This window comes from Oryctolagus cuniculus, chromosome 8 (assembly GCF_051225735.1).
Source record: "Oryctolagus cuniculus isolate XC-2025 breed Fujian yellow rabbit chromosome 8, ASM5122573v1, whole genome shotgun sequence".
NCBI classification, from domain to species: Eukaryota; Metazoa; Chordata; class Mammalia; order Lagomorpha; family Leporidae; genus Oryctolagus; species Oryctolagus cuniculus.
In genome coordinates, this window is record NC_142874.1 from 53,721,687 (window position 1) to 53,734,660 (window position 12,974).

At 43.4% G+C, this 12,974-nt stretch overlaps 1 protein-coding gene and 1 pseudogene across 1 annotated transcript in view; one reads left to right on the forward strand and one right to left on the reverse strand.

Annotated features, from left to right (window-relative positions):
• Positions 1 to 205: 205 nt before the first annotated feature.
• On the reverse strand, positions 206 to 10,623 carry LOC108178041 (protein LLP homolog pseudogene; annotated as a pseudogene).
• The window catches only part of MGAT4D (MGAT4 family member D), a 75,346-nt gene continuing 72,993 nt past the window's right edge, over positions 10,622 to 12,974 (forward strand). The window contains exon 1 of the mRNA XM_089301771.1: positions 10,622 to 10,715. Within this exon, the coding sequence (XP_089157897.1) occupies positions 10,622 to 10,715 (94 nt within the window). The remainder of the gene's footprint in view (positions 10,716 to 12,974) is intronic.

Genomic DNA, 12,974 nt, shown 5'->3' on the forward strand with positions numbered 1-12,974 from the left:
CGGGCCACAGCAGAGAGTTGGACAGGAAGAGGAGCAACTTGGATAGAACCTGGCGCCCCGACTGGGACTAGAACCCTATGTGCCGGCGCCGCAAGGCGGAGGATTAGCCTATTGAGCCGCAGCACTGGCCAAAGCACACATTCTTAGCACACATTCTTGCCAAACAACTGTCTTGTGGGACCTTTTTCAAGTTTAGAATGAGAGTCTACCACACCCAACCCTTCGCTGCCTTCGCTGCTTTTGCTTTGTTCTTTCCCTTTCCTTCCTCTCTCTTTGCCATCAGCCTTTTTCTTTGCCTCTGGTTCATCCATATTGGGTATTGTCCATGTTGGTCTAGAAGAGTCTTCCTGTTTCTCTTAATTACAGTCTCTATTTTCATGTCATCTTTTTCATCTGTCACCTCACGTTCCATTTTCTCTTGGTAATGTTTGGGTACCACCGCAGTTGCTATCTCTTTAACATCTTTCATGACAGCATAGCACTATCTAGTTTGAGAATACTTTTAAGTCTGCTCAGCTCCTTCAGAACATTCTTTTTTCTCTTTTCAGCACGCATCTTCCTTCCTTTCCCACTTACTCCTTAAGCTTTTAGCTATGTTTTGTTTTTGCCTTTTTTTTTGTTTGTTTGTTTGTTTGTTTGTTTCAGATAGAGTTAGCAGTGAGAGAGAGACAGAGGGAAAGGTCTTCCTTCCGTTGGTTCCCTCCCCAAAATGGCCACTGTGGTCAGCGCACTGCACCAATCCGAAGCCAGGAGCCAGGTGCTTCCTCCTGGTCTCCCATGCGGATGCAGGGCCCAAGCACCTGGGCCATCCTCCACTGCCCTCCCGGGCCACAGCAGAGAGATGGACTGGAAGAGGAGCAACCAGGTGCTCATATGGGATGCCGGCGCCACAGGCAGAGGATTAACCAAGTGAGCCAAGGTGCCAGCCCCTTAGCCATGTTTTACCCGAAAAACTTTCAGACGCTCACGCCACAAGCTGATCACGCTGACTGGAAGTCTGAGAATGTTTATTTTAGAAATGGCTTAATGGAAAGAGTTGTCTGGCATGACAACTAATCAAAATCTCATGGCAGTTTTCAGTATTTGAGCCATAGAGATCTTCAATATCAATATTCTTCTTAGAGTGTGTGAAGTCTAAAATGCAACAAATTTAACCTGAGAAGGAAGATACTATAATTAAGCCCTTGGTGTCCATAGAGTTCCAGGGTTCCCTGTAGATACCAAGTTCTGTGGAAGTTCAAGTCCCTTGTGTAAAATGACATAGTTTTGGTTTGTAACCTATGCACATCCTCCTGTGTACCTTAAATCATCTCTAGATTACTAATAATACCTAATACACTGCAAATGCTAGCAAATGATTGACATAATGCCAGGTAGATAGTTGTTGTACTGTATCTTTTTTGGGGGAATAATGGCAATCAAGTCTGTAAATGTTCAGCAGAGATATAATTATTTTCTAATATTTTCATTTGGCAGTTGATTGAGTCCACAGTGGCAGAACCTGCCCACATGGATGGCAACCACATGTTTAGCACAGTGTAGTGGTTTTAACTCACCTATAAAGGTTGTGGGAAAAAGGAATGCTGAACTTGAGGGAGAATAAATCCTCATTTGACCCTTTGGGGTGGGGTTGGGTGGGTGTGCAGGTTGTTTGATGTAATATTGAGTGGCAGCATATGCTGCTGGGGGATTATTGAATGATGCAAAGCATTTTACAATACCAGCAGAAGGATGAAAAGGCAATGTTAAGAGGCATGAAAGTTGAAGTTTGTGGCATGTGGAAATGTTAGAGAACATCAGAATCACTATGAAGCTGCAAATGGGGAAATAATAAAAAAAAGTTCAATTCTTGCTTTTACCTGAGTACATAATTAAAATGGATGTAATAAAGGCCCATATCATTAGCAGCTTAAAGCCAGATGTCTTTAAGAGACTAAGTCTGCTCTTCAGTTTTAATTAGCTATCCAAAAATGGACGCTCTGAGACTTGCTCAGACCCTCCTTGGTAGTAAATACCAGGCAGTGTGAAACTCTGGAAGGACATAGGAAATCATTAAGAATTATGGGAGCAGAAATGCTAATCTTCACTAATGCTTTCCATTTACCTCATGTGGCTCAGGGAGAAGGAGAAGGCTCTTGGAGATAACTGGTAACTACTGTGTGATTTAAACAAGGTAGTTCCTGTGATTTGAACAAGAATGTTGCGTCTGATACAAACCTCAAGCTGTACAAGAGGTATGGCCAACCAAATGTGACTGGGTTTTGTGATAGGTTTGGCTAATGATATTTTCTTGATCTACTCAGCAAAAGTCAAGCACAGTTTGCTTGTACATGGAAAGGAATGTAATATATATTTATGGTCCTTCCCCAAGGATATCTGACCTCTTCAACCCACTGCCACAATTAGGTGGGACTGGAATTAGAAATGATCACAATAAAATTAAGTTAATTCATTGTACTGATGATGACATCATGATGTTTTCCCCCTTGGAAGGAGAATCCCAGAAAGGTTTGAGAGTTTTAGTGGCACATATATTTAATCAATGCAGCTAAGATTTAGAGCTTGCCCCGATAAGTGAAATATCAAAAATATCTGGGCCACCAGGGGTATTCTATAAGCAGTAAATAATAAATTACTCTTCCTCAGGGATCCAGCCAATAAAAACGAGGCATGACACCTTGAGGGGAAATTGAACAAACTGTGGAAAATGTATAAGGAATAGTAGCACAAATACCAGGACCCTATGATTCTATCACACCCACAGGATTTTGGATGTTTTTGATCCTAGAATACATGCAAATTAAGAGGCTTTGACTGAAACATAATACTGCCACCTTGTGGCAGCCCCTAGGCTTTTTGGACTTGAAACATTCCTGATGAGGCTGGAGTGCTGGTTTGCTGGCTTGTTGCTTGTCTCTAGTGAAAACTGCCCCCATATAACCTAAGAGCATCAGATCCTATGAAGATCTTAATTACCTGTTGATATCAGAAAGAGCTTGTAATTAAGAGTAAGCTTCACAACAGAATTCTCAAGTGAAGGAATTCCTGTCAGGAGAGGTGTCTCTGGGGAGTTATTATAACACACGTATGAGCAGGTAGCATCTCCGCTTTAGGGTTAACTAATGAGTGATCCACTTCTGTTCCTGAATAGTCTGAAGCTTGTGACTCTCTCCACTAAAATAGATCACGTGTCCAGGTATACCCATGAGGATTCCAATATAGCAGTAATACCGGTATAAAAGTTAGCTACTCTTTGCCCTGTGGACAGTAAAAACCCAAATAATGCTAAGATAAGTTCATGCAATGGGCTGAGTTAAGAGTAGTGTACATGAGAGTGGAAGAAGAACCTAGTTCTTTATTGCAGGGCAGTGTTTAGATATTTACAGAGTTGTAGATATTAGTCAATGGTCTAGCTGTGTGATCAGGAATATGAGAATCTTGATGAGTTGAAATTGAGATGCCCCAGTGCAGCAGTTGGAATTATGGAAGGCCCTATGAATTTCCAAGGGAAGATGATAGTGGGCTGTGCAGATGCCCACAATAAGGATAAAGTTGGTTGAAGAGATGAGTCAAATACCAGGCTGATGTCCTGCCATCCCCCAGAAGCTGGATAGTTACCTTGCAAAGCTACTTTGAGTAGGCATGGTGGTGCAATAGTGGATGGGATAATGACATATTCTGCTTGTCCCTTACCTAAGCCACTACTGTGATAAGAGAATAGTAGATGCTAATAAAAAAGTAGTCATTTAATGATAGAATTTAGGAAAATTTCCTGGGCACGGGGGCCTTACAATTAGAACAAGTGAACTCCATCTTATTACTATTGTAGCCTCTAGAGGATTCAAATAAGTTTGATACTTCACCTTAGGCTAAAGCCAAAGCCACAGACACTATCAAGGGCTTGAGAAAAGGGATTATACAGCAATTTGGTTTCATAACAGACATATTACTGCACAAAAAATGTATTCTATGTGGCCAATGTGTAGAATTAGGCTCCCATCTCCCCCAGTAATCCCAATATATTACTTAATATATTCATCTATGGAGTAGTTGTCAAATTGATAACTGAACGGGTAATTGAAACACTATTATTTTAGAAGTTTTGTTTATTTATTTGAGAGGCAGATATACAGAGACCTCCCATCTTCTGGTTCACTATTCAAATGCTTGCCATGCCCCAGGGGCCAAAGCCTGAGAGCCAGGAACCAATGCTGGTCTCCACATGGGAAAAGGGACTGAACAACTTGAATAATCCCCTGCTGCCTCCAACAGTCCGCATAGCAGGTAGCCAGAATTGGGAGAACAGCTGGAGTTTGAATCCAGACCCTCTGATACGGGATGCAGGTGTCCCAACTGGTATCTTAACCACTAAGCCAAAGGCCCGCATTAAGGCATTTATTATTAAAAAAAAAAAAAAAGGTGGGAATGAGGAGGTGGAGAATAGTGCTCTGATATAATTCTTTTTCTTCCTTACTATATAAACATTTTATTGAGGGCCATATTGCATTTGGGTGACCCAGTGGAAGGGGAAGTTGTCTAAGATTCACTGTCTGGTTCTTTGAACATAAATATGCTTGTTTTTCAGGAAACCCCTGTTGGAGAATAACTATATCATGTGACCAAATCAGGACTGATGGTAAGTCTATCCATTTCCCCAATCACTGCATATAATAAGAATATAGCTGTCTTGTGCTTGACCTCGGCACCATACCACTTCTTCCTGGGAATGGACAAAAGGGGAAGCCCTGGTAAGTTTCCTCCTGTTCTCTTCCTAGTGGGTTAACCCCCACAGTCGAGCTGTACCGGAGGCCCCTGCCTGGGAGATTGGATCTGTATTCTCACAGGTGATAAGTGAAAAAGAAGGATCCTGTTAAAATAAGAAAACAGGAGAATGAATGAATGATGATGCTGGGACAAGTGCAAGCACTCCTAACCCCTGCGGGTGCTCCGACACCAACACTGAAAGCTAGAACTCACATCTAAAGCCATTCTGTGGTTCTCCAAAATTGGGTTGAAGCTGATTCACACATTTATCCAGAAAACTCTGTCTGGGAAATCTGGAAAAAAACTGTTACCTAGGACCCCAGATCCCCTTCCTGAATAGTGTGATAGATTGGCACTTTTTTGGTTGATTATTTATGGGATACACTTATTTTTCTGTTTTTTTTTTTTCTGGGTGCCCTATAAGATAACATATGTCGTTTCTTAGTTTTTATGAGAACTAAGATCTTGACCTTGTCCCACTGCTTCCAGAGACCAGTGAGGCTTCCAACAGCCTACATGATGCTCTTGTGTAGAGTGGTAAGAGATGTACTTTTCATTCTAAACAGACACATCCTGCTCCAGAGTGCACCTGAACCAAGTGCTGATTTCAGCCCTTGCCTCAGCCTTCCTGGGCAGGGCACTTTGGACTGGACACAACCCCTACCCCTCCACTCAGGATCTTGGAGCCGGAAGTCTTATTTCAGAATATCAACTGTGTGGGTAGTTGTTTTGTTACTTTTTCCCCTGGTGCTGACTGCAGCTATCTGAACCTCCAAGCTTTCTCTTATTTCTAGATCCCCTATTCCTGTTCTCTCTTCACCTGCCAGTGTCCATTCCATGCATTAGGACTCTTTCAGTTACAAGCTATAGGAACCCTTAAGGAAGACAAGAAATATACTGGTTCATGCAACTCAAGAGATTCATGTCAACTTCGGCATGACTGGATTTAGCAACATAATCAAATGAAATCCTTTAGCACTGCTTTTGTCTGAGCTGGCATCACTCTCAGGCAAGCTCTCCCTTCTATAGACAGGATGGCCCTAGAAACTCCAGGTATAGATGTAAAAGCCTCCCAGTTGAGCCCCATTTAACCAATTGGAGTCACATACTGAACTAATCCTTGTGTAAAGCTTCATGCAATATAGTTATTGTATAAATGTAAACCCTTCCTACATGAAGTAAGCGTAGAGTGAATTAGTTCCTATAATGCTTTTATATTGCTGCAAAACTAATCATTCCATCTTTTGAGACTCAAAATAGCAGTTTGTTATTTCTTCCGATTCTGTGAGCTGACAAAATTCAGCTGGACAGCTCTGCAGGTTTTACATGAGGTCTTGCACACAGCTGCATTCAGTTGGAGCTTAGCTAGTGCTGAAATGTCCAGAATGACCTGTCATTGAAGTGTTCTCTCCTCTTAGCCTCTAATCACGCCATAGTTTGGCTTGGACTTTGTTACAGCAAGGCAGTTGGGCTCTGAGAGGGAGGAGGCCAAAGTTGCTAGTCCTTTTAAAGCTTGATTCAGAAGCCCTAGAACATTCCTTTTATTAATTTCTACTCATCAAAAACCAATTATAAGGTCTGCTCAGAGACTCCATGTGGAAAGCAGCATGCACACTTGGGAAGAATTGCTGGCTCACCATACCTGTTCCCTTAGGGAAAAGTAAAGTCTTGTTACTACAGATAGGATAGTTGGGAAAAAAGCCTCTGAATTCTTGCCACGCCGTGTTTGCCTCTCTGATTCTTACTGCTTTGTTTAACACTTGGCTGTACCATGTACTGTTTCTTTCACCTAGCTATTGAATCACATGTTCTATTTGCTCTAAGGGACACCTTCCTTTTGTCTGCAGCTAAGCCTTTCAATTCAGGGGATGATTCTAGAACCTGAACGCCTCCAAGATAACTGTGGCTTTAGGCCAGTCTTGATATATCCATGGATAGTAGAGGTAACTCTTATAAATGTTAACTTCTAGACTGTGATGACCAAGGGACATAATGGAATCTCCTTCACTGGTGGCAGGGAATGTGGTGCTTTTATGAAATAGATGTCGTTGGGATGATTTGAGTGGATGAGATGAACTAAGCAATCTCTACATTTTCCTAAGTCTAATCAATGAGTCTGGAGAGCTGGTGTGCAGGAAGTCTCAGAGTGGTTCTTCAGACTGGCAGAATCAGTATCATGTGAGACCCATTATAAATGAAAGTTTTGGACTCCCAGCCTTAACCAGCTGATTCAGAAGTTCTTAGTTTAACAAGGTTTCCAGGTAATTCCTTTTTTTAAGATTTTTTTTGTTTGTTTGTTTGCGAGGTAGAATTACAGAGAGAGAGACACAGAGAGATAGGTCTTCCATCCGCTGGTTCACTCTCCAAATGGCCGCAATGGCTGGAGCTGGGCTGATTCAAAGCCAAAGGCCAGAAACTTCTTCTGGGTCTCCCATACGGGGGCAGGGAACCAAGGACTTGGGCCATCTTCCACTGCTTTCCCAGGCCATAGCAGAGAGATGGATCAGAAGTGGAGCAGCCGGGACTCAAATTGGGGCCCATATGGGATGCCGGTGTTGTAGGCCATGGCTTTACCCCCTGTGCCACAGTGCTGGTCCCATCCTCGTGATTCTTACGCATGCAAAAGTCTCCAAAGACTTTTAGAAGAATGGCTGTCATAGCAGGTCCTTGAGAGTCCCTTTCAGTGCTGTTACTTTTCTCAATTGTGCTAAACAGATAACACTCACTGTAGATATAAATGACTCAATTCTAAGTTACTTGAAACAGAAAATAATAGGGGTCAGGCTAACAGGCGTTTTATATGTAGTAATTGACAGTCTGTTTTTTTCACACTCAAGATCCTTCATTTTTTTGAGACTAGAAAAATCTGTTCCCATGTGTTTACTCTTCTATGCTTTCAGAATCGTGCCACCACTGCTTAGATTGAGGCTAACTGAAGAAACCTGGATGAGTGTTTGTAACAGAAAATACATATTTCACTCTAGTGAATAGAGAATGCAGGTGGAATTCTAGAAGGTGTTCAGAATTCCCTTTTATGCTTTTTAAAAATAGTATTACCTTCATACTATGGGCAGTAGAGAACTGTTAGGCTAAAGATAAGTATTTGACAAAAAAATTCTGAACATCTTCTAGAATTCCACCTGCATTCTCTACTCACTAGAGTGAAATTTGTTGTTGGCTTACATCATAGTAGTGGCTGGAGGTGGTAGTCATGAATGGTAGCTCGTACGGGCTTATGCTTCAGTCAACATGTCCAGTTTGTAGAACATATTGAAATGTGCAGTGTGGAATAGGATATGAAAATATTATGATCTCTTTGGGCATAGTAGAGGATATGGAATCAGTGTGTAACAATTATATGTGATGCAGACTGAGTGCCCTGAGAGAGGGCCTAGGTGCTTTAGAAGTTCAGAGGATGAAGATTTTTCATTCATACATGAGTAATTGATGGACTTCATGGAAAAGCCGACATTTCAGCTCAGTCTTGAATACTTTTCATGGGCAGGATTGTGAATGAGGAGGGCGCAGTCCCTGCTTGAGTATGAAGAAGCGGGAGCCCAGATCCAGCAGGTGATTTTTGTGTCCTCAAAACCTCGTTCAGTGACTGGCATTGAGAAAGGACTCAAGAAATACACATCTTGGCTCATGGACAAGCCAATGACTGAGTAGCATATTTTTTTTCCTTTTTTTTTTTTTGGAAAATAAAATAAGACTAAATACCATGTTAAATGTAAACGTTGATTGCAACACACATTTTGATTTCAAAATGATTAAAAAGCAAAAGACTTTTCTGAATCTTGAAAACATGGATTTGAGTAGAATGAGACTTCAGAGTGCTGCATTAGAGGCATAGACAGCTGGGAAGGGAGAATGGAACCAGACTGTGCAAAGCCTGGGATTCTGGAGCAATACTTTCGAGTTTTCACAGGGAGTCATTGAAGGAGGTTGGAGCACGTGGTCTGCGGTAAGCAAAGTAAGAACTAGAGTCCGTCAGAAAATTAGCACTGCTATAGGTGAATAACCACAGAGTAAAAAAGAAGACCAAATGTAGTAGTGAGTGCTTACATCATGACAACAAGTGTGCTAAGTTATTTTGAGTGTTATTTGACCTTGACAACCTTGCACAAATAGTATTCATGGGCTCTTTTCCCCCCACAAATTATACATTTTGTCACTACTAAAGTCTAATTGTTAAACAGACTTTTTTTTTAAAAAAAAGATTTATTTATTTATTTGAAAGGCAGAGTTATAGACAGGCAGAGGCAGAGGCAGAGAGATAGAGGGAGAGGGAGAGGGGGAGGGAGAGGGAGTGAGAGAGAGAGAGAGAGGTCTTCTATCCACTGGTTTCACTCCCCAAATGGCCACAACGGCTGATGTGCCAATCTGAAGCCAGGAGCCAGGAGTTTCTTCCGGGTCTCCCACGTGGGTGCCGGGGCCACCTTCTGCTGCTTTCCCAGTCCATCGAAGAGAGCTGGATTGAAAGTGGAGCAGCCGGGACTCGAACCGGTGCCTAAATGCCAGCCCTGCAGGCGGCAGCCTTACTCGCTACACCGCAGTGCTGGCCCGAAACAGACTCTTTAACTCACTGTCTATCTTCATATGCTCATTTGACTTTTGTACCTGTTTAATCCCCAGTGGCTTTTCCAGAACTACTGCCTTCACCATGAAGCCCCAGGAGTTTTCCCAATTCAAGCGAGGGCTTCTTCAGCATTTTTGCTTTTCTAGTGAGTACACTACGAAGAGCACCAGCAAGCCTTTCCTATATTTTTTCCAATTTTGTCTTAGTTATTTATTTTTTATTTTTTTTATTTTTGACAGAGTGGACAGTGAGAGAGAGAGACAGAGAGAAAGGTCTTCCTTTACCGTTGGTTCACCCTCCAATGGCTGCTGCAGCTGGCAGCGGGCCATGCTGATCTGAAGCCAAGAGCCAGGTGCTTCCTTCTGGTCTCCCATGAGGGTGCAGGGCCCAAGCACTTGGGCCATCCTCCACTGCACTCCCAGGCCACAGCAGAGAGCTGGCCTGGAAGAGGGGCAACCGGGACAGAATCCGGCGCCCCGACCGGGACCAGAACCCGGTGTACCAACACTACAGGCGGGGGATTATCCTATTGAGCCGTGGCACTGGCCTTAAGTCAGTTATTGACAACTGCTTTCAAGTCATTTGTTTGCACCTCTCTGATGTCATGATTTCCATCATCATCATCATCATCATCATCATCATCATCTGGATTTGGCAGACCTGTTGGTGGCTGAGTGTGAGAAGTGTTCCAGGATGAAGTAGTGTTCACATGAACATGAACTCCAATCGTGGTCTGCTTTTTTTTTTTTTTTTTTTTGACCGTGGAGAGCATTTTTGCCACGGGCAAGATCTATGTCCTGGAAGTAGGTAGCTTTTGCCCTGAACATCCTCACTAATCAGCTTGAACTTTCTCAATGCAACTTCATCATTCTACAGATCAGCAAGACTCACTTCAAACGCATGATACTTGAAGCCATCAGATACAATTTTGGTTCCTTGCGTCCTCCTGTCTAGTATTTTCCAATATTTCTTGTATTGAACAAAGTAGGTACCTTCACATTATATGAATCTTAGAATACGGATCAGCCACTTTATGGCTCTTTTTTTTTTTTGCTGAATTTGGTAAGGCACTGGTTCTTGCCAACAGCCAAGGTAGTGCTCAGGGAGACAAAAGGCTTTCTATAGGAAGGGAGCTCCCAAGGGCGGGTGTGCTGGGGACCCCAGCGACCGTGCGGGCAGAAGGGCGCGCGTGCAGGGTCGCGGGCACTGCGCCCTCAGCCTGTGGTGCCAGGAGCCACCCACAGCCCGCCGCCCGCCGCCCGCCGCCCGCCCAGCGCCATGAGGTCCAAGCGCGTGAACTTGCTGATCTGCCTCATCGCCTTCGTGCTCTTCACCTTCTCCTGTTTCTGCATCTCCAGGATGACTCAGATTAGTAAGCGGCGGTGGCTTCTGCGGTGCTCCCGGAGCGTGTGAGGGGCGGGGTCTGAGTAGGGGGAGGCATGGGACCCTAGCTGCGGTTGCCTGCCCACACTTGGGGAGACCCGCGTCGGGGCTTTACTGGCGCGGCGCCCACGCCCGCGTCCGGCCGGCGGTTGAGCGGTAACGGCTGCTCTTGGGCGCTCCAGGCGCGGGTAACGAGGCGGCCCGCAGGGTCCTCCTGGCCGCTTCTGGCCTCCGCGACCCTTTCTTGTCGGGTTCCAGCGCCTGGTCTGTGTCCCGCTCTCCCTTGCTCCTCTCGTTCTTCCTTCTTCCCCATAGTCTCCAGAAACGGGTAAAAGTCTGAATTCAAGAACTGCTACCGGCGCCAACATCTTTTCCCTGCGACGTCTGGGAGGTTTTATTGAACCGCACTAAAAAACTTGAAAAAAAATTTTTTTTTTTTTGTGAAGCCGATAGAGGGGAGGCCTGACTGACGCCAGCTGGCTCGTCACCTGCACTTTGTGGAAGGCACCGCAGTCCTTGCCTTGGGGCACCGACACATGCCAAGGCTGTGTCAGCACAGGTGTAGCAAACAAAATGAAAGGTTGCTCAGCTAAATCGGAATTCCAGAGAAACGACGAATATGGCTTCAGTACTAAAAACTTATGTAGGACTGACTCTCCTAAAAGGTTCTTCTTTTTTTGTTTTTGTCTGAAATTGAAATCTCAGTGCCCTGCAGTTTGTCCTACAGCTTTAGATGTCCATCTCGTTAACGTTTTAGTGTTCATGTAGTTGCAGTTTCAAATTTTCGGCTTAGAAAGCCTATAAATTACTAACTCAGCCTTCAAAGACTGCCCTTAGGTTGTTTTAGATTAAATTTTCATTTTTTAAAAATTGCGTCCATTTGTGACTTAAGTGCACACACAAGCTAATCTTGTTGAAATTCATATTTGGAAGGGGATTTGTGCAATTTTGTTGCGTGCACCACATCTGCATCCTCACTCGTGTCGAAAATTAGAAATTTATGGTATCTATGAGAGTTCTGTTAATCTTTAAGAGTTTTATAAACCTTTGCTCTTCATTTGCTTTTTTTAATGAAATCTTTTTTAAAAATTTATTTATTTGAAAGAGTTACACAGAGAAAGAAGGAAAGGTAGAGAAAAAAAGGTCTTCTATCGGCTGGTTCACTCCTCAGATGGCCGCTACAGCCAGAGCTGTGCCGATCTGAAGCCAGGAGCCAGGAGCTTCCTCTGGGTCTCCCACGTGGACACAGGGGCCCAAGGACTTGGACCATGTTCCACTGCCCTCCCAGGTCACAGCAGAGGGCTGGATCAGAAGTGGAGCAGCTGGGATGGGTCCTATATGGGATGCTGACACCACAGGCAGCTTTACCCGCTCTGCCATGGTGCCAACCCCTCTTCAGTTTCTAAAAAGAAAATTGCCCAATTGTGTTTGAATTTATTTTAGAATAACAAATAATGAACACATTTTATAACAAAATAGTTGTTTATGATTAGCAAGTAAAATGTGAACTTTCATATTAATTTTGAAAGGTAATTTAGAAATGTAGCTCATAAGAAATTTTATTTTTCTTTTCAATTTCTGGGCTTTTTGTTATTTTTATAGAAATAAATTCTTTCTGGAAAGGCAGGGAAACAGAGAAAGAGAGATCTCCTATCTAGTTCACTCCTCAGATGCCTGCGATAGCCAGCATTGTGCCCAAGCCAGGAGGTAGGGAATCCATCTGCATCTCCCACATGGGTGGCAGGAACCCGACTACTCCAGCCACCATGTGCTGCCTCCGGGAGCACATTCGTGGAAAGCTGGAATCAGGAGTGGAGGTAGGACTGAAACCCAGGCCCTCCAATATGGGCTATGGGCATCCCAAGCATTGTCTAAACCACTAACCAACAACCACCCCTCTGGGCTTTTAATATTTAGGCTTAGATTCAGAGCATATTTATTTAAAATATTAAAAAGTTAAAAAGAATTTCATAATATATTTTCTAAAACCATAGGGTATAATTTTAATGCAAACAAGTGTGTCTTTCCTGTAGAAACATGGTTTCAAATTCAAGCAAGAACTTTGGAGACCATATGAACAATGCCTACCTCGCATATGAATTCACCCGCATAGCTACTATATGTATATTTTTAATTGAACATTCTGAGATCAGTACTTCTATGAAAGCGTCCACTAGTCTGATCAGATTCTCCTCTTAAACCATACTTTTCCAGGGCATAGTGCCTGGGTTTGAGTCCTAGCTCTGCT